Here is a 22,491-nt window from a genome sequence, read left to right on the forward strand (position 1 = left end):
ATTTCTCAGAACCTAAAAGCTTACATTTGAGACTTGATTTATGTTTTAATTCATATTTTTTTAAGAGTCTATTTCAAAATATGATCCTTGAGAATCCAGGATGTATTTTCTACATTTATAATTTCCAGGTTAAAAAACTCAGTTTTATTCTGTGAATATAAAACCCACTGTGATTATTTTATTCATGGAGGTCTTTATCACACAAAGAGGCATCCAATATCATGTAATCCAATTTTTTTTTAAATTTTAATGAGGAGGAAATTTAACCATCAAAAGGAAAGTTACTTAAGGAGTTGCCATTTGTGGCTTTGTGGTAATGAACCCGACTAGTATCCATGAGATTGCAGGTTAGATCTCTGGCCTTGCTCAGTGGGTTAAGGATCCGGCATTGCCCTGAGCTGTGGTGTAGGTTGCAGATGTGGTTCGGATCCAGCATGGCTGTGGTGTAGGTGGGTGACTACAGCTCCAGTTTGACTCCTAATCTGGGAACTTCCATATTCCACAGCTGTGGTCCTAAAAAAACAAAAAGAAAGAAAGAGGAAAGTTACTCATCCTGTGATGCCCAGTGAGTAGTTCAGCTAGGTGTTGTATTGAAGTCTTCCGATTCCAAGTTCATAACTTATACAATTGTGGTTTCATGTACTATTTTTATTTTTGTCTTTCAGAATGTATTTTCTGAATTCTACTATTTTGTATAATTCTCTGGGCCATTCAGGAAATCATTGACCAACAAAATTTCCCAAAAGTAGAGGGTGCTTGTAAGTCCAATATCCTATCTGAATAGCAAAAGTGGACATGAACACAAACAAGCCTTTCTGTAAAAACAGTTTTCTTCCTCCTTATTCTCACTCATTTTGATTATTATGGAATTAAGTTAACATCATGGTAAGTTGACAACATGGTAAAGACAAACCATTCAGAGGTATCTGAATTCATTTTGTTGGGACTTTCCAAATCTCAGAATCTTCAGATTTTCTTCTTTCTGGGATTCTCTGTGGTCTATGTAGGGATTGTGTTAGGAAACCTCCTCATCTTGGTTACTGTAACTTTTGATTCATGCCTTCACACACCAATGTATTTTCTGCTTATCAATCTCTCCTTTATTGATATGATCTTGGCTTCTTTTGCTACCCCTAAGATGATTGCAGATTTCCTCCGAGAACAGAAGACCATCTCCTGGTGGGGATGTTATTCTCAGATGTTCTTCATGCACCTCCTAGGTGGGAGTGAGATGATGTTGCTTGTAGCCATGGCAATAGACAGATATGTTGCCATATGCAAACCTCTCCATTACATGACTATCATGAGCCCACGAGTGCTCACTGGCCTATTGTTATCTTCCTATGCAGTTGGATTTGTGCACTCATCTAGTCAAATGGCTTTCATGTTGAATTTGCCCTTCTGTGGCCCCAATGTTGTGGACAGCTTTTTCTGTGACCTTCCCCTGGTCATCAAGCTTGCGTGCAAAGACACCTACATGCTACAGCTAGTGGTCATTGCAGACAGTGGCCTCCTGTCCCTAGTCTGCTTCCTCCTCTTGCTTGTCTCCTACACAGTAATCATTTACTCCGTTAGGCACCGCACTGCTAGTGGCTCCTCTAAGGCCTTCTCCACTCTCTCAGCTCACATCACAGTTGTGATTCTCTTCTTTGCCCCTTGTGTCTTTATCTACATATGGCCCTTCAGCAGATACTCTGTAGATAAAATTCTTTCTGTATTTTATACAATTTTCACACCTCTCTTAAATCCTATTATTTATACACTAAGGAATCAAGAGGTAAAAGCTGCTATTAAGAAGATAAGGAATGTATATATGTATGTGTAACTGGGTCACCAAATTGACAGAACACTGTAAACCAGCTATAATGGAAAAAATCATTATATAAAAAAATAAAATAGAGTAAGGAAGCCAGTGGAACCTAATCAAACTTACAAGCTTTTGCACAACAAAGGAAACCATCCAAAAAAAAAAAACCAAAAAAGACAACCTAAAAATGTAAGAAAATAGTTGCAATGATGCAACCTACAAGGGCTTAATCTCCAAAATATGCAAATAACTCATATAACTCAATAGCAAAAAAAGAACAAAAACCCGATTGAAAAATGGACAGAGGACTTGAATAGATATTTCCAAAGACATATGGATGGCCAATGGGCATGTGAAAAAATGTTCAACATCACTAATTGCTAGAGAAATGCAAACCAAAACCACTGTGAGATACCACCTCCCACCCATCAGAATGGCTATCATTAATAAGTCTACTAGTAACATATGCTGGAGAAGGTGTGGAGAAAAGGGAACCTTCCTTCACTGTTGGTGGAAATGTAAATTGGTACAACCACTATGGAAAACAGTATGGAGGCACCTTAGAAAACTAAATGTAGAACTACCATATGATCCATCAGTCCCACTCCCAGGCATACATCCGGATCAAAAATTTCATTGAAAAAAATACATTCACCCCATTGCAGCACTATTCACAATAGCCAAGACATAGAAACAACCTAGATGTCCATCAGCAGATGAATGGATTAAAAAGAAGTGGTACATAAACTCAAAGGAATACAACTCAGCCATAAAAAGAACAAAATAATGCCATTTGCAGCAAAATGGATGCAACTAGAGATTCTCGTACTAAGTGAAGTCGGAAAGAGAAAGACAAATACCATATGATATCTCTTCTATCTGGGATCTAATATATGCACAAATGATTCTATCTACAGAAAAGAAACAAACTCATGGACATAGAGAACAGATTTGTGGTTGCCAAGGGTGGGGGAGGGAATGGGATGCACTGGGAGTTTGGGGTTAGTAGATGCAAACTACTGTATCCATTCGAGAGAATAAGCAATGAGAATCTGTTGCATAGAACAGATTACTATATCCATTCACTCTTGATGAACATGATGGAGCATAATGTGAGAAAAAGAATATGTGTATAACTAGATCACATTGCTGTACATAAGAAATTGACAGAACATTTTAAATCAACTATAAATATATACATACATACATACATAAATTGAAAGTTATAACTCCTAGCAAAAACTGAAACAAGTTTACAAGGAGCTTGCATGCCATCTAGTGACTGCAGTCTCCTGTGTTTCTTTCCTAGTTTAAATAAGAAACCAAGAATTAGAAAGGAGAATTTATGGGACTTCCCATCATGGCTTAGGAGTTAACGAATCTGACTAGTATCCATGAGAACACAGGTTCAATCCATGGCCTCACTTAGTGGGTTAGGGATCTGGCATTGCCATGAGCTGACCTGTGGTGTAGGTTGCAGACTTGGCTCGGATCTGACCTTGCTGTGGTTGTGATGTAGGCCAGCAGCTACAGCTCCAATTCAACCCCTAGCCTGGGAACCTCCATATACCACAAGGGTATGGAGAAGTTACAATAATGGGCTTTCTGATTTCCTCAAAAGGCAATCTAGATGTTGTCCTAAACCCCATGCCTTCTAAAGAGGCAGTCAAGCTTATTGCTAAAATATCCATCTTCACAGACAAATTTTAACATTATTTTAAGAGCTTTCCTTACTCTAGTACCTATCAGCTGAGTCCAGAATTCCAGTGGACATCACAAACTGTAAGTCACCACTAGGAATTAAACTATTCTGAAAAAAGCAAGGCAGGCAGGTAACAAGAAATTATCTAATGTCAAAATCATTGTTTATGATTTTTAGATTTATTTCCTACCATAGATTTAAAAAGCTAAGTCTTTAAGGCCCCTGAAAGCATGGATGAGCCTTCCAAATTTCAGGAGGAATTAAATACATGCAATACATGTCATTATCTTAATTTGCAAGATCATAACCCTTTGTTCAGAATTGTTCTCCCAAATGATTATATTTTGTTCATAACTGGTCAGATAGGTTGCTATGTCTCAAAAAGAATAGGAATTGTTTGAGTCTACTCAAGAGTATTGGAAAGCAATTCTTCTGTCTGTATTCAAAATAACGATTTTGGAAAATTAATAGAATTGTATGAAATTAAGTAGATAACTAGATTGTCTAGTAAAGTCTTTGAGTATCTCAGTGTTGTTAGCTAGTTGCTGTTTTTATCCCCATTCTTAATGTGTAAGTGAACTGAGGCGAAGGGGCTTTATAATTTACCTAAGTTTCCACATCAAGCAAGTAAAAAAGAAAAGTGAGATACAAACTCAATCTGTTTTTTGAAGCTATGCACTTCTTTATCATTCTTATGTTGCTTCTAACAGTGTTACTCAAATTTTGGAAACCACGCTTCCCAAAATCCAGAAAGAGTTTAAAACGTAACAGAGGGAATCTGAGTCCATGGACACAAAATGTAATTTATTGCTTTTATACATTCACAACAAAAAAAGTGATATGTTCCTCCAATGAAAGAATTGAATACTTTCTCCAATAAGTTTCTCAAGGAGGGATGCAGTTATAGAAGGCTCAAGATAGAGATCAGTGGAGTTCCTATCATGGCGCAGTGGAAAAGAATCTGACTAGGAACCATGAGGTTGTGGTTCGATCCTTGACCTCGTTCAGTGGGTTAAGGATCGAGCGTTGCTGTGGCTATGGCGTAGGCCAGCGGCTACGACTCTGATTAGAACTCTAGCCTGGGAACCTCCATATGCCACGAGTGCGGCCTAAAAAGGACAAAAAGACAAAAAGCCAAAAAAAAAAAAAAGCCATCCACTCAGCTCAAAGCCTGATAAGGCCCATGTTTACTGTAGCAGAGGTGTGGAGACTGAGGAACCAGGAGACCTCTCCTGGGACCTTTGTGGAGCAAGCTAAGCCACCTTGGAAATCAGAATTAAGCAGAATACTTTTATGTCCAATATTTACAGATGCTGTTGGGAAGTAATAAATAGATGCTGAATGTGGGGAAAAGTGATATAGAACACTACAACTCTTTTAAGACTCACCTGCTCACAAGTATTAGAGTTTTGGAAACAACTACATATGATAAATAAGATGAAATTTACAAATAGTGTTATTATAAAAAGCTAAACACAAAACAGCAAAGAATTTATAATTTTAGCCATAGAAATTTAATAGAGGTGTAGTGGGTAGAATAGCATCCTGACAAATTCATGTCCATCTGGAATTTCAGAATGTGACCTTACTTGGAAATACAGTACTTGAAGATGTAATTAAGATAAGGATCTAAATGAGATCATACTAGATTAGAGTGGTCCCCCAAATCAATGAGAGTACCCGAAGGAAACAGAAAAGGACACACAGATACTCAGACAAAAGCCATGTGAAGATACAGGTAAGGAAAAATCAGAGTTAGGTAGCCACAAGCCCAGGTACATCTAAGGCTGCCAGAAGCTGGAGAAGGCAAGGCAGGATCCTTCCTTGGAACCTTTGGAGGGAACACGGCCCTGCTGACACCTTGACTTCAGACCACTGCCTCCTGCCTCCAGGATATGGGACAATATATTTCTGTTTTTGACGCCATGATGCTTGTGGTAATTTGTTATGGTAGCCCTGGGAAATTAATATGACCAACAAAACTGACTTCTTGTACAAGGGAAAAAAAATAAGCTAAATAAAAATTTGCACCTTCAAATTAAGAATAAGATCTAATATTGAATGATGTGAATTGATGGAGTATCGAGTAGTGTTAGTGGGAGGGAAAACCACTTTGGAGAGAATTTTGGCATTGTTTATGAAATTAAGTTTATGCACACACTACTACCAAGCAGTTCCTCTTCCTCCCTCACTGGTTCTCAGAAAGCGACTGATGTGCCTTAAGGTCCATGTGGATGGACCTATCACTAAGCCTTAAGGCACCCCCTTTCCCCTGTGCAACACCAAGCCTGACCAGGTGCCAGTCCCAGTTCAGCCACCAGCTAGCCCCTGGGAAGATTTTAAGATGTCCTCTTGGGGACTGGTGTGGGGAGTCCCCTTCTATATCAGCCCTTCCTAGGAAGGCTTATGGTTCAGTGTAAATGAGAGAGGCCAATGTGGAGGAGAGCTAGGGCAGAGGAGGGTCTGAGAGGCAGGAAGCCTGCTCCACTACCTGCCTCTACTTTCCCTTGGGAGGTCATTCAGCAGTGGCTCTCTGAACTGTCACCTCTTCTGAGAACTCAGTCTCTGCTGGCCATCTCTTCACTCAGCTCCACTGTGCTCTCAACTCTGCCTGAAAGTTCCCCCAAGCAGTCACACCATTGATCATGGTCTGGATGAGGACCCTGTCTATGTCACCAGCCCCTAGACCAGCATCTGGTACACCTAAGGTGAGACACAGAGAGGTTAAGCAACATCCAAAAAATAACCAGCAAATCAGGAGTAGAGCTGATCTTTAATCACCAAGCTAGGATTCTCTGTTGTGGGTGGCTTTAAGAAGGAATCAATAGGAAGTGCATGCTGAAGGCGGAGACAACATCTGGGTGCAGCATTCTGGCTCTGCCATCTGAGGAAAAAGGAACTCTCCACTGAAATGAGAGCTTGGCATGCACTAAGGAAGCTCATTTCTAATTTCATTGTGGGGTTTGGGGTCCCTTTTCATTATTAAAAAATTACTCATCTGAATATCTGTCCTCAGGGAAAACCTAGTGCAGATATACAAAGTAGTAGAGCAAAAATGTCTTTATAGAAATAACGTCAAGCTAAAACACTAAACTTTTTGAAATTACCCCAACTAAAATGCTGATTAATCGTAATATCTAGAAAAATCTGCCATAGAGTAGGAATTAAATGTTTGCTCAATACATTAATAAACAAAATAAGTTTTCTTAGTGTGTAACAAGTTGATGTGAATGTTATGTTTGTTCTTAGCAAGACCCATAAAAGAAATATTGAAACCATGTAGTGTTGATGAGAGAACATTAATTAAATACTAATATTTGAGTGAATTTGTTATCAGTCACACTGGAGAAAATTCCTCTTCATTAAAATCTTTCACTGACTTCAGTGACTCCATCAATCTCACACTGGCATAGCCTGTAGCTAATGTTAAACACTCAATGTATAGTAGTTTTTCAGAAGTTGAGCAGTTGATTCTATGTCTTCAATGATATTTTACCTAAACCTGACCTCCTAGGTTAGAATTAACACCCTCTTTTATTTGTACCCACTCTCCATGCTTCATGGCATTATCATTAAAAGCTTAACTTTTTATTGCATTTTTTTGTCACATACCACTGTCAAATTACCCCTTGAGACTTGGGATGATGTGTCATTTTTTTTTATTCCCACTAGGTTATTGCACAGTCTCTGACATATAATAGGTTCTCAGGAAAGATTTGTTTTAATTAATAACATAATCACATGATGAAATTTAAAGATTTAAGGGGAATCAATTATGTCCTAACCTTTTCCAGTTTAGTGTGGCAGTGAAATGGTCAGTTAATATATTTAAGAAGACAATAGTGGCAATGGGTTTGAAGGAGGGTAACCAGAATAGTTTCAGATTACCTATAGAAATCCCAATTTATATGTCCATGTTATATATATATTGATCTCTTTTTACCTGTACATATCTATGTATATCAAGAACTCTATGCACATCAAGAACTTTCCCTTATTTACAACCATTTTTGCACTATGCACTGAAATAAGTGCCATTTTCAAAAAATGTTTAATAAATATCTAGGTTGCACTAGTCATTATTAGGTAATAGAGTAGGTTTGACTAAATACGATCCCTGATTTTGAAACTGTTGTTTAGACATTTCTACCGAAACATGTTTGCTAATACTATAATTTAACAGACACTGTTAGAGGTTTTATTTTCTTTTAATCTTTAGAAATATGAGATCATATTTCTGATATAAGCAGCTATGGCCTGCAGTAGTCAGATAACCAGAGTGTGCATGGAAGCCTGGGAATCCTAAAGAAAGCAGCAGAGGTAGAAAAGACAAGTGAGCATTAAGGAAGTAGCTGCTGTATGAAAAGTGTTAGTGTTCTTCAATAACTTAGAGCACATACAGATTTGGCCAAAGAATTTATTTTATAGGCTAGGGTAGCTTTTTTTTTAAGTCATGGAGATCAACTCTAAAGAGTTTTGAGAAAAAAGTTTCATGACAGAAGAAGCAGTAAAAGTCATCAAAGGGTAGTCTTAGAAATGTTTCATGAGGACAATTGACAAAATAATCTTAAACACAGGAGGAAAAAACAACTAAATCACAATAGACTAACCCCATAAGACCATCAGCTAACTTTTCATCAGGAATTTATGGGCCAGAAGGGGTATATTCAATGTGCTGAAGGAAAAAATATCACAACCTAAAATACTCTATCCTCAAAATATTCATTCAGAATTGAAGAGATCAGGATTTTCCCAGACAAGGCAAAACCAAAGCAGTTCATTACCACTAAATAGGCCTTACCAGAAATGGTAAAGGGTCTTCTTCAAGGGGAAAAGAAAATAGTAAAGGTCTTTTTTCTCTTTAAGTATATTTATTTCTAAGTATTTTATTCATTTGATGCAATGGTAAATGGGATTGTTTGCCTAATTTCTCTGATCATTTGTTGTTAGTATATAGAAATGCAGTCAAGTTCTGTGTATTAATTTTGTACCCTGTGACTTTGCCAAATTCATTGATGAGCTCTAACAGTTTTCTGGTAGAGTCTTTAGGATTTTCTAGGTATAGCATCATGTCGTCTGCAAACAGTGATAGTTTTAAACCTACCTAAAGAGACAAAAGACCTGTACTCTGAAAACTATAAGATGCTGATGAAAGCAATCAAAGATGACACCAACAGATGGAAAGACATACCATGCTCTTGGATTGAAAGAATCGATATTATCAAAATGACTATACTACCAAAGGCAATCTACAGATTTAGTGCAATCCCTATCAAATTACCATGGACATTTTTCACAGAACTCAAACAAAATATTTTAAAGTTTGTTTGGAAGCACAAAAGACCCAGAATAGCCAAAGCCATCCTGAGAAAGAAAAACGGAGCTGGAGGAATCAGGCTCCCTGACTTCACACTATACTACAAAGCTACAGTCATCAAAACCATATGGTACTGGCACAAAGAGAGAAACATTGATCAGGGGAACAGGATAGAAATCCCAGAATTAAATCCACGCACCTATAGTCAACTAATCTATGACAAAGGAGGCAAGACTATACAATGGAAAAATGACAGCCCCTTCATTAAGGTGCTGGGAAAACTGGACAGCCACATGGAAAAGAATGAAATTAGAACACTTCCTAACACCATACACAAAAATAAACTCAAAATAGATTAAAGACTAAGTATAAGGCCAGATACTATAAAACCCTTAGAGGAAAACATAGGCCAAACACTCTCTGACATAAATGACAGCGATATCTTCTCAGATCCACCTCTTAGAGTAATGACAGTAAAAACAAAAATAAATAAATGGGACTTAAAAGTTTCTGTACAGTAAAGGAAACCCTAAACAAAATGAAAAGACAACTCACAGAATGGGAGGAAATCTTTGCAAATGAATCGACTGACAAGGGATTAATCTCCAAAATTTATAAACACCTCCTACCACTCAATACCAAAACAACAAACAACCCAATCAAAAAATGGGCAGAAGACCTAAACAGATAATTCTCCAAAGAAGACATATGGATGGCCAAAAAACACATGAAAAGATGTTCAACATCACTAATTATTAGAGAAATCAAAATCACCTATGAGGTACCACACTTACACCTGCCGGAATGGCCATCATCAAAATGTCAACAAACAATAAATGCTTGAGAGTGTGTGGAGAAAAAGAAACCCTATTCCACTGTTGGAATGTGTATTTGTGCAACTACTGTGGAAAACAGTATGGAGATTCCTCAGAAAATTAAAAATAGAACTACCATTTGATCCAGCAATCCCACACCTGGGCATCTATCCAAAGAAAACTGACTTGAAAAGATACATGGATTCCAGTGTTCATTGCAGCACTGCATACAATAGCTAAAACATGGTAACAACCTAAATGTCCATTGACAGAGGAGTGGATCAAGAAGATGTGGTACATATGCATAATGGAATATTACTCAGCCATTAAAAGGAATGAAATACCAGCATTTTTAGCAACATGGATGGACCTAGAAATTATCATGGTAAGTGAAGCATTCAGACACTGAGACACCAACATCAACGCTATCACTGACATGTGGAATCTAAAAAAAAGAACACAATGAACTTTGCAGAACAGATATTGACCCACAGACTTTGAAAAACTTACAGTTTGCAAATGAGACAGGTTAGGATTAGGGATGTGCTGGGGGTTTGGGATGGAAATGCTGTAAAATTGGGTTGTGATGATCATTCTACAACTGTAAATGTAATAAAATTAACCAAGTAATAAGGAAAAGAAAAGGCACAACTAGAAATAAAATATACGAAGGGATTAAGTCCATTATTTAAATCTTTAGTGAAATACACAGTATCTGGGCCCTCTCCTGGAACATTGTCAGCTGATGGGCTCACTGGTATTATAAACTAAACCCATTTGATTGTGCCAAATTCTCTTAGTCTTTGGCCTCTTCATTAATAATAGATCAAGGCAGTTCTAGAATATTACCTCATTTATTCTGGACCATCATTTTCCCCAGATTTCCAAGTATAAAATCCTAAATCATAGGAAAGTGCATCCATATTGATTCTCTCTTGTTTAGACTGCATTTCACCCCCACACAATGTCCAAACCCTCAATATCCATTCATAAGTGTGCTCTCTTGATTTCTACCACTGCATATTAACCAGCTCATAAAGCTCCTTTGGTGAATTTTTTTTCCTTTCATTTCAGAGCAGGCTCAGCACTCCTCTTGTCTTAATATTATGTGACTAAATCTTAGTAATTTGTCTACAAGTAGTGAGGTGAAGCAGGGAAAATCATGAGGTAAACATGTATTGTCTTGCCAGACATACACAGCCATTTGGGCTTTTGCATTTTCTCCAGACAAAGTGAGGTTGCTGTCTTCCAGAAAAAAGGAGGAAGGCTCTTTTACTGGCCCAGATGTTCAAAGGATCATGGGAATTAAAGGTTTTCTTTTTTTTTTTTGTCTTTTGTCTTTCTTTTTGTTGTTGTTGTTATTTCTTGGGCCGCTCCCACGGCATATGGAGGTTCCCAGGCTAGGGGTTGAATCGGAGCTGTAGCTACCGGCCTACGCCAGAGCCGCATCTGCAACCTACACCACAGCTCACGGCAACGCCGGATTGCTAACCCACTGAGCAAGGGCAGGGACCGAACCCGCAACCTCATGGTTCCTAGTCGGATTCGTTAACCACTGCGCCACGACGGGAACTCCCCGGAATTAAAGGTTTTCAAATGTATGCTTCCAGATATTCTCATATTAGATACTAGGTTCTAATGTTTTCTCTCCCAGAGTCATGACTTCATTATCAAATTATTGCCACAGCTGTAAATTAGGCCTTATTTATAACTATGCTATTTTCACAATTGATATTTGTCCTAATTTTAAGCCCAGCCTTCCCCATGACCGTACACTGTGGGGATCTCTTTATATTCTGTCACGGTGCCAACTATTTTTCACTGAAATGATAAATGGCTAATCTGAGCCTATTAATTTCCTCTGTCATCACTTTGATACTAGTTCAAAATAATCAGCCACTCCCTAGTTAATAATCTTCTACCTCTAGCCCACCTTAAATAATCAGAGGAGAGAGTCTTGGTTATTTTGATACTACAGTATTCCAGAGGTTATCCTCACCACCACGGATGGAGCCTGTTGCCTTTGGGACTGTGAGTGATTCAGTTTCAAAATTCCCTTCTGAGAAGTTGCTCTTTAGGAGGAAACTGTGTGTGATTGGGTCACTTTGCTGCATAACAGAAATTAAAGAAACACTGTAAATCAACTATACTTTAAGTTAAATAAAAGGGGGGAACTACTTCTAGTAGTAATTGTCCTGTTTTGCATTTATCCGGAAATCTCTCAGTCAGGATTTGTATCTCAGAGACACATGATCCTATATGTATGAGTACACATAGTTTTACTAGGGGGAGGTGAGTCTAGCAAAAAAAAAAAAAATTTTAAAGGGGGTTATTTCCTCCTAGAGTGAGGAAGTGAGGCAAAGGAGAAATAGAAGCCAGTGAGAGTACGTCATCTGGCAATCAGCCATTGTAGGCAACTGAAGCTTAATCCTACCATGGAGTTCTGGAAGATAGTTCAGAACATGTGTCTAGAAATTACTTAGTCTTTGGAGAGATGGAACCGGGGTATTTATTGGCACTAGTTACAGATTGCTTTCAGGGGCATCAATTCCCTGACCCTCCCTTCCTTGATGTGTAGGTAGAGCAAATTTATCCAAAGAGAGCTATTGATGAAGAGTGGCAAGTGCCTGCCCTTTGGACTCATGATAACTTGTAAATAAATGGTAACTACTGAGAAGAGCAAGGTATTGACAAAATCTGCTACACTGTGAAAATCTCCAAATTTACATATGTAGTTCAGACTTCAGAACTCCAGACTTACATATTCAAGAGACTATTCAACCTCCTCATTTTGATTCAAAGTTAGCATTTCAACATTAATATGTTCACAATTTTACCCTCTTAATCTTCCTCCCAAACTGTCTATAAATACAGCTTTTGTGGTCTTATTTAGCAGTAAATTTATTCTTCTAGTTTCTTAGATTACAATATTTAGAATCATGCCTGACTCCTCCATTATAGTTACAATCTATAATAACCTTCAGGAAATTCTATTTGCTCTCATTTCAAAAGACACATAAGACTTCCCTATGTGAGCCATCATTACAGCTGGGCTGATTTAGGAAAACCGCTGCTTACCTGGCCTCCTAGCTTCCATCCTTGCTTTTACAACACAGCAGTTAGATCTGATCTGAAGCATGATATTATTGTCACTCCTCTACTCAAAACTGGCCACTTACTTGCTACTTCAGTCAGAAGAGAAGGCAATGAGCTACTGGAGACTTACAGGGCCTTATATGATCTGTGTGTCACCCATAATTGTTCATCTGAACTCATTTCCAGCTACCTGCTTCTTTAGTTACAGGTGTTATTTGAAAATATCAGATAACACTCCTAGGTGCATTTGGACTAGCCGTCCTTCCCATGTTTTACTTTCCGCATATATGTACATGCTAATCTCTTCTCTTCCTTTCTGTTTTTGATAAAGTCGTCTCCTCAATGAGGCTGATTTTTAATATCCTGTATGCGGCCCAACATGCCACCCCACATCTGGCATCCCTATGTTCCTGTTAGCCTTTTTTCAAAGGGTTCTTTTCTATATTTCCAAAGTGTCTAGCTGAAAGTTGTATTGACTTTTTTTCTGACTAACAAGAAGAGAGGCAGCATTCTGCAGTTTAAGAATATGAACTCTGGAGTCCAAATGCCTGAGTTAGAATACCAGCTCTGCTACTGAAAATTCATTTGTCTTAACATATTAGGCCTCAGTCTCCTCATTTGTAAAGCAGTAATGATGGTGTTTTAGACTTTTCGTTAGACTTTTATGAAAATTACTTGAAAAAATCAGCATAGTGCTGACATAAACATTCAATTGATGTATTATTTAGATTTGTATTGCTGTTTTATCATTGCATTATCTGTTTTCATCATAGCTAACCAAGAGTTTGATATATTTACTCTAAATTTGGTATATGAATGAAGGTTTACAGTAATTTTCCTGTTTGATGTTTATTAAAGTAAGATTTTTTAATGTCCATTAGCCTATTATTCTCATCATTTAAAGAAAAATTTTCTTATATTCTTTGTTCATTATTCTCTTCAAGTTATCATTACTTACTGATTTGTAAATATTTATTCTCTCTATTAAAGGGATGTTAGGCCTTAGTTGTCAGGCCTATAACAGCAGCTCTGAAACTGTGTGTGTGTGAGAATAAAAAGCGATTCCATTTTGGCAGACCCCAGGCCTGCCAGGATATATGGTTCACTGGGTGGGTAGAGCACATGCTGGATGTCAGCCTCACAGACCCTTTGTCCAGTTACAATCTGCTTTTCTCAAAGTTTACCAATTTAAATGTCAGTCTCATCCAAAACACCTCCAGGTAAACACTTAAAATTAATCATCAGGTTTAGTAACTCCTTCCCTACCTCCAAATCAAGTATTCACTTTTGTCGGTTGTCACAAACCTCTCTGTAATTCTTGGCTTCACATTATATATCTGAACCTACATAATGGGTGCATTTCAGAAGCAAATGACATTGATGTATGTAGCCTACTTCTACAGTCTTTAGCAATTATGGTCTCTGTGTTTTAAGTAGAGAATCAGAAACTTAGAAAGTTTTCATCATTGCCTTTAGCCAACCACAATCTAATGACAGTTTGGAACTTGAGTCTTTTTACTACATGCAGATGCTGCCTTGGCAGGAAAATCTGTTATAAATTTGATTTAATGTATACATTTAACATGGAATTCAATGTCATGTGGATAGTTGTAAAAGTGATTGTCATTCATTACAACATTCTAAGATACTTTTAATCATCATACAACCATTAGCAAGAGCTTGAATTAACTTAAAATGATTTGGGGAAGTAAGTGGGATAATAATTATAAATGATCTGCAAAGTAACCCACACACCAGGCCATTATACATGACCGTATGAATCTGATTTGGGGAAAGCAAATATTTTGTGTTACATAAATCTGATGCTCCTAGTAGGAAGGAGCCTTCTCCAAAGTGTTATGCTTGATCAAAGTTGCATCAAAGTAACATACAAGATTTTCAGCATGTTTTTAGAATGTAACTTGATAATTCAATTACTGAAGAGGAAGGTGCATCTTATACTCTTTAAACCAGAAAATGATATATTATTATTCTGCTTGAATTATTAAAATAATTGCAGTTGTGTGTATATAATCTGACAAATCTTTAAAATTTTATTCCATTGTCAACTGGGCAAATGAACATGAGTCATTACTGAAAATTTCCACCAGAAAATGGTTTATTCCCCAGCCTATGGTAATAATGGTAATCTGCCAACAATGACGCATCTTTTAGGGATTCTTAATTTGATGGGAGAGAAGGTACAGATACTTATAACTGAAGTCCAACGGATACTCAAATCCGAAGTTTTCTACCTTCTTAAAGTGACACTTTACCTGAATTATTTTTTAGAAGCCGGGAAAAAGAGGTAATTAAATCCTCACTTGCATAAAAAATATGCATGTTTTTAAAAGTTTCATTCAAGTATAGTAGATGTGAAATTCAAATTAAGGGATCTACAGTGTCAGCACTGAGCGTTTTAACTCCAGGTTAGTAAAAATCCATTGTTACATATTCAGTTAATGTGTGTCTAAAAACAGCTCAAATGGAGACTTTTATTATCTATTATTATCTTTTATTATCTATTATTTTGTATATTAAATCATTGGAGAATCATATTAACTTAGTTAAAATTAAATTTCTTCATTGTTGTATTTGTTTTTAAGTAGCATTAGTCAGCATACAAAATCATCCTCATGTTTTTCTTGATTACAAATTCAGCATTCATTTAATGATCTTTAAAAAGCCTTTGTAAGTCATAAAAATTTCTCTGAAATTAGAACTCTTATATTTCATTCCACTTACTTTAGTATCCTATCATCAATATCTAATTTTGGAACATCCTTTATTTAATGGGACATTAAAATTTTTTTTTATTTTGTTGTCTTTTTCCTGAGTTTTCCTTTTGATTATTTCACCTTTTTATTTTCTTAATCTTTATAAAACACTGAACTAAATACAGTTATGTTTTAGGTTTACATGTGAAATATTTCATGGCCATAAAGAGAAAAATAGTAATAAAAGTACAGCCATTATAGTCTGTAATATATAAGCTAGGGCGGATGTCAGAGTAATCTAACTAAACTTATGAAGAGTTTCTGAATTGTGACTTATAGCCATTCTGTCCACACAGGCATTTAATTTCAGGTTTATACTACCACTCTAATGCCAAAGTATAGCAATTAAGTCTTTTAATAAAATGAGACAAAAGGAATTTTGAGTCCCTGTTCTCCTGACAAAAGTCTGTAGAGAGATGGGTTCTATTTGAATGTAGTAAAACAGATACAGTAACCATTAATTCCTAGAGATTTAAAAATTTTATTTTCGTATCTATTTACATCATTAGAATAGTTCAGATGTTGAACGTGTTGCTTTATTTCTCTGTCAAAACCTCTCAAAATTATTATTTCATGTTATACTCTTCAATTTTATAAAGGGTCCATAGTAAAATCTAATACAAAAGTTCTGCAGCTTTTAAAATTTTTCATGAAGAACTCTGTTGAATGTCTTTATAAAAAGGTTTATACAGTAACTTACTTTTAGTGAGGAGAGTGAGGCATCAGTTTATTTCTCATGATAAATTAATAATGGGATGTATACATCCCACTCTACTTCTTCTGGAAGCTCAGAAATACATTTAATTTGCCAGTCACTCATATATGATTGGAAATACCGTTCCTCCCAAAATTATTTCATAGGCCTTATGCTCTGGTCCTGAAAAATATCTCTTTCATTGAAAAATTTCATCCTATATGCTCTCAGAAATAGTTTATAAACAATAAATCTACAAAAGAATTAGATCATTGGCTTTTTAATCCCAAACCTAACCAATGGGGAAAAATGACAAAAGTAATAATAAAAAATTGTGAGATATGTAGAATTTTATAAACCTTTGGTTACTTGATTTATTTTCCTTCATTTTGATTGGTTTCTATATTGACTTAAGTGAAGATGAGAAACTGCTGGTCTTATACAGGTATGGTCTGAGTGAGTGAGTGTGTGAATGAGCAAATCAGAAAAAAAAAAGATAAGTTTACTAAAAATAATTGAGTTTTACATTTAAAATGAGTAAGTTTGTGTGACTGGGTCACCTTGCTGTACAGTGGAGAATTGACAGAACACTGTAAACCAGCTATAATGGAAAAAATAAAGATCATTATAAAATAGAATGAGTAAATTTTATGGTAGGTAAATTATATCTTCATAGAGTACACTAATAAAAGATTCCAAGCAGGCTTGACATGGGAGAAACCCTAACTCTATTGCTCTGTGGGAAGCAGTAGCTTGAGCTTGAGTATCAACTGGAGCATAAGATATGATTTTCTTGAACCAGATCTTCCTTATCATTCAGTTAATCATAAGCATTATAACAAATTATACCATAAGGGTTTTTTTCATTTTTGCACAAAAATTATAAAGAAGTGCATTAATAAAATAGTAGTCTAAATTCCTGCTAGCATGGCATCAGTCTATACTCTTTTCTCTCTCCCCTCAGATATGGAATTTGCTGATTATAGCCCAATTTCCAGCCTTTTGAAATATTTTATGTGAACTCTGTCGTATTTCTGTTATCCATAGACTTGATAATTATATTATCTTATCTGGGATGTTGATGAAGAGCACAGTTTAGGATAGGGTCCCATGGCCACGACTAGGGACTGATGACATAGATTATCACTTTAAAATTTTATGTATCTGTGCTGTTATTTAACTCAATTTTTCCTCAAAGACATTACCAGAAAATATGATAAGTGCCATTGTATAATTCACATATAGCACAATAATGTCACTCTCCCCAACTTACTAAACAACACATACAAATTGAGTTTATAATCTGGCAGCTATGCTATATTTATACAGTGTTCCAAAAATGTTTTATACCTGGGTCATACTTTTTAGCTTAAAGGAATATATTTCCTTTTAATTAGCCATCATGGGATGAAATCTACTTCTGTCAGATTCAGAAAACATGTTGTTTGGTGTTTAGGTTCATAGATATGGCCACCCATCACATGACTTTACCAGAATTTGTTTTTGTGTTTGTGTCAGTAAATGGAAAGAGAGGACCTGATAATATATATACAATTGTCTTGTTTTACATGTCAGCACTATTTTTTAAATTTAATTTTCTTGAAGTATAGTTGATTTACAATGTTATGTTAATTTCTTCCGTACAGCAAAGTGATTCAGCCATACATATACATATATCCATTTCCATATAGTTTCTCACAGAACATTGAACAGATTTCCCTGTGCTATACAGCAGATCCATATTGACTAAGGCTTTTTTTTTTTACTTAAGCTTTAGTATCAATTCCTAGGTTTGATTCTTAAAGACAATTGCCATTGAGCAATGGTATTAAGACAGATGAAAAGAACATAGTACCACTGAGAAAATCTTTATATTTTCAGTCATACTAAAGATTTTTGGTTCACACTCTATACTTGAATAATTCTATGTTTTTCCATGCAAAAAAATCTAGCTAAGGGAGAAAAAAAAATGTTCCTAAAAATTTCACCTATGCTGGAGTCTTCCAGCATGTTTAACTGCCCCTGAGAAAACACTGAAGTCTGAAAAAGGGAAATATACATGTTGGTATAGACTAGGTTTTGATTTTCTATATATTATACTGTCTTGTACAAATTAAAAATTATATTCAGATCACACTTAGTTGATCACTTTCATGTGCTCAGTAATTAACAGGAACTTTCACTTGTATCTCTTTCTTTTATATAGATTTAGAACAAAATCTGAAACCTGAGATAATGGACCTGCAAAATTATTCCTTGGTGTCAGAATTTGTATTACATGGACTCTGCAATTCACAACATCTCCAAAAATTTTTCTTTATTTTCTTCTCTGGGATCTATGTGGCTCTTGTGCTGGGTAACCTCATCATCGTGGTCACTGTGATTTCTGACCCCCACTTGTACTCCTCCCCGATGTACTTCCTGCTGGGGAATCTCTCTTTCCTGGACATATGGCTTGCCTCATTTGCCACCCCCAAGATGATCAGGGACTTCCTTAGTGATCGAAAACTCATCTCCTTTGGAGGATGTATGGCCCAAATCTTTTTCTTGCACTTTGTTGGTGGGGCTGAGATGGTACTTCTTGTTACCATGGCATATGACAGATATGTGGCCATATGCAAACCTTTGCATTACATGACCATGATGAACCTGCAGACCTGTATCAGGCTGGTATCAGTTTCATGGGCCATTGGATTTGTGCACTCCATCAGTCAAGTAGCCTTTACTGTAAATTTACCTTACTGTGGCCCCAATGAGGTGGACAGCTTCTTCTGTGACCTTCCTCTTGTGATCAAGCTGGCCTGTGTGGACACCTATGTCTTGGGTGTACTTATGATCTCAGACAGTGGGTTGCTTTCGATGAGCTGTTTTCTGCTCCTCCTGATCTCCTACACTGTTATCCTCATCACTGTCCAACAGCAGGCTGCCGGCGGGGTATCCAAAGCACTCTCAACCTGCTCTGCACATATCATGGTAGTCACGCTCTTCTTTGGGCCCTGCATTTTCGTTTATGTGTGGCCTTTTAGTTGGTTCTCTGTGGACAAGCTCCTCTCTGTGTTTTACACAATTTTTACTCCACTCTTGAACCCCCTTATCTACACACTGAGAAATAAGGACATGAAAATAGCTATGAAGAGACTGAGAAACCGACATGTGACTTTTCGCTGAATTTCAGTTCTGCAGAGAGCTACATGTTCTTATTCATTCAGAAGATACCATTCTTTAATATGATTCTACTCAGAGATTTCATTCTGACATTGTATTAGTAAAATTTGTATTGTGTTATATTAGAGAAATAATTATTGATTCCAACAAAATATACATAATTTTATATGCTATCATATATATAATTACTCAAACAATATATATTTACTAGTCCCGCACATACACTTTGTGTGAATTCTACAGTTTTTCTTTTTTTATTAAGCTAGATTTGCATTATTAATTTATTTTGTCTAAAAAGTTGATTAAAAGGAATTTTTACTTCCTAATCATATTCCAGCATAGCAAGGGCTGTTCGTAAGTATTCACAACATGAAAGATTGTCATAAGGATGCTAGAATGAGAATAATAATGCCTTGTGAATCTCTGTCCTTGTTTTAAAATATTGAAAAACATGATTTGAATATCCTATTATTTTAAAAGCATATTTTTTTTCATGTGTACGTGTATTATATTTAAACTTTTTATTTAAAAAAATGAAACTGTCAGTGGTATTCAGTTACAGAAGTTAATTTTAACATGGGAAAATCAGTATTTTATGGCTACATATTTCCTAGTATAAACTTAAGCATACCAATGATAGAGTTATCATTTGGTATGCATTGGATTATTAAATTAATAAATTTTCACCAGTGATTGATTTTAAATAAACATTGCATTGTACTAAGTTGATTCTGTCCCTAAGATGTCCCTAAGATGACTAAGTTGAGTCATCCAGTAGGAAGCATTTCCTGGAATTCTAAGGATTCAGATTTTATGCTGAGTTTTGAATGCCTTTGGATGATGCCGAAAGGAAAAGCATAAGAAAGTGTTAAATTTGGTATTAACTAAATTAATATTCAGAGAATTCAAGAAATTTTCTCATAAGTTGATTCTGAAATATCAAACCAAAGAGAAAATTAGGTAGTGCCTAAATTACCTGGAGTAACTAGATGAAACTTCCAATAATTTTGGACATTGTCTTTAATTAGGAGAAGCATGCTCCTGGAATCTTCTGATTTCCCTTATGACTACAATCATACATGTGTCCATAAACACTAAAAGTACACAGAAGGAAAACAACTTCTGCCTTAGGATAACTTTCTCTGCAGTCACCTCCCTTGCCATTGTGATAACACTGTGTTTTGACTTTATAGACTTTGGATATGGCCAATTTTATGATTACACTCATTTTTGTGAACATTAAAAGATCTTAAAAGAAAATCAGTATCTGTCCTAAGATTAATTTATTGGGTTTTATTGATGTAATGCTGATGTTTTCCTTTACAGATTTTGGGCATAGCTATTTTTACCATCAAAGATATGGCTGATACTATTTACACATCTATTTATTCAGTTAATGAATGTTTGTCAAGCACCTCTAGCACTGAGCTATTCCCAATTTAGTGGAATAAAGTCAATTATGTAAATAATCACAAAGTATACTTCAAAACAAGAGCAATAATAGAAATAAACATGATATGCTCTGAGAGCACATGAGAGGGAAACTAACCCATTTTTGATGTTTAGGAAATACTTCAATTATTTTTTTTTTCTTTCTAGGATTCTGGATTCTCTTCTATTAATGCACACACACACACACACACACACACACACGGTGCATTTTTAGTTTAGCATACTGCCAGTCATATAGTAAGTGCCCAAATAGATGCCAGATCCATTAAGATGTTTCTGCCTTTTTAGAACTACTCAGTATGTCCCATCCCCAATTTCTGTTCAAACTCTCCTGGTTGCTTTATCTGGATCCATGAGGATGGATGTGGACCATTGCATTATCAGTCTAGGTGCAGAAATCCCTGGGTTTAGTTGTTTGGACATAGGCGTGGAGAAATATCCTTTTTTACTGTATATTGCCTCAGGTAATTCTAATTCACAATCATGATTGAGAACCACTGAATAATTGCTGACATTTTCAGTCTATAGGCATAGCTGCTATTAAGGGATGGTTGGAAGGATTTTCTTATGAAAGTGGTCTCTACTGCTGGATTAGGAAGTATTCTTAGAAATATATCACTAGGGGGAGTTACCATTGCAGCTCAGTGGTAACGGAACTGACTAGTAGTATCCATGGGGATACAGGTTCGATCCCTGGCCTTGCTTGGTGGGTTGAGAATCCAGTGTTTCCTTGAGCTGTGGTGTAGACTCATCTCAGATCTGGCATTGATGTGGCTGAGGTGGAGACTGGCAGATACAGCTCCAATTTGATCCCTAGCCTGGGAACTTCCATATGCCATAGATACAGTCCTAAAAAGACAGAAAAAAAAATTATCACTAGGATATACTAATTAAAATTTTGTTCCACAAAAATGACATTGTTTTTGGTCAGAAGACTAAATCATTAAGTACTTCCTGTGGAGTTGATATCATCTTAAACATTCCTTCTTTAACTGCAAACATTAAGAGATCTTCTCTCTGTGAAATATCAATTTTTAAATGTAAGTATTAAAGTAGCATTTAAATCAAATTATTCTGTCTAATCTTATAATGTAAGTCATTTCTAAATGTTAAATTCTGAAAAGAGACCCCCCTAATTCAAAGATTTCCATTTTAAGTAAAATTCCATTCCTGCATATGGGGAAATTATTTTTTCATTTTGGTCTCTTCCTCTTTGATCTCAGATGAACTTTGAAGAAGAAAAGTTTAGAGAATTTTCTGTAGAGCAAAGTGTATCTCCATCCATAGCTTTTCCTGGCATTGCCCTCTTTCATCAGGAGGAACTTGAGGATTTTCCCAAGGAAGTGACTCATATCTGCAGCTCCAAGGTTCTGTTTAAGAAACACGTTATCCACAGTTTCCAACATCTAGAATCTGATTTTCTCTCTATTAATAAAATTATTGTTTTATATATATAATATTCTTGTTATATATATCCACACATGTACACATATATATAATTCTTGTTTTATATGTATGCATGGATAATCAATATAGTTGATTCACATTGTTGTGCTGGTTTCTGCTGTAAAGTGACCCAGTCAAATGTATATATATGTTCCCTTTCTTATATCATCTTCTGTCATGTTCTATCCCAATAAATTGGACACTGGAAAGATGAACAATA

At 36.1% G+C, this 22,491-nt stretch overlaps 2 protein-coding genes across 2 annotated transcripts; both read left to right on the top strand.

The window, feature by feature from the left end:
• The first annotated feature begins 898 nt into the window (after positions 1 to 898).
• LOC125136730 (olfactory receptor 4K13) lies at positions 899 to 6,397 on the top strand. The gene is made up of 2 exons (XM_047797522.1): positions 899 to 1,798; positions 6,365 to 6,397. Exons 1-2 carry the CDS (start codon positions 899 to 901, stop codon positions 6,395 to 6,397), a joined length of 933 nt encoding a protein of 310 aa, XP_047653478.1.
• A 12,046-nt stretch (positions 6,398 to 18,443) lies between these two features.
• LOC125135804 (olfactory receptor 4K14) lies at positions 18,444 to 19,376 on the top strand. Its single transcript, XM_047796233.1, has one exon. It carries the CDS (start codon positions 18,444 to 18,446, stop codon positions 19,374 to 19,376), a length of 933 nt encoding a protein of 310 aa, XP_047652189.1.
• The last annotated feature ends 3,115 nt before the right edge of the window (positions 19,377 to 22,491 follow it).

This window comes from Phacochoerus africanus, chromosome 9, assembly GCF_016906955.1.
Source record: "Phacochoerus africanus isolate WHEZ1 chromosome 9, ROS_Pafr_v1, whole genome shotgun sequence".
Classification (NCBI taxonomy): domain Eukaryota; kingdom Metazoa; phylum Chordata; class Mammalia; order Artiodactyla; family Suidae; genus Phacochoerus; species Phacochoerus africanus.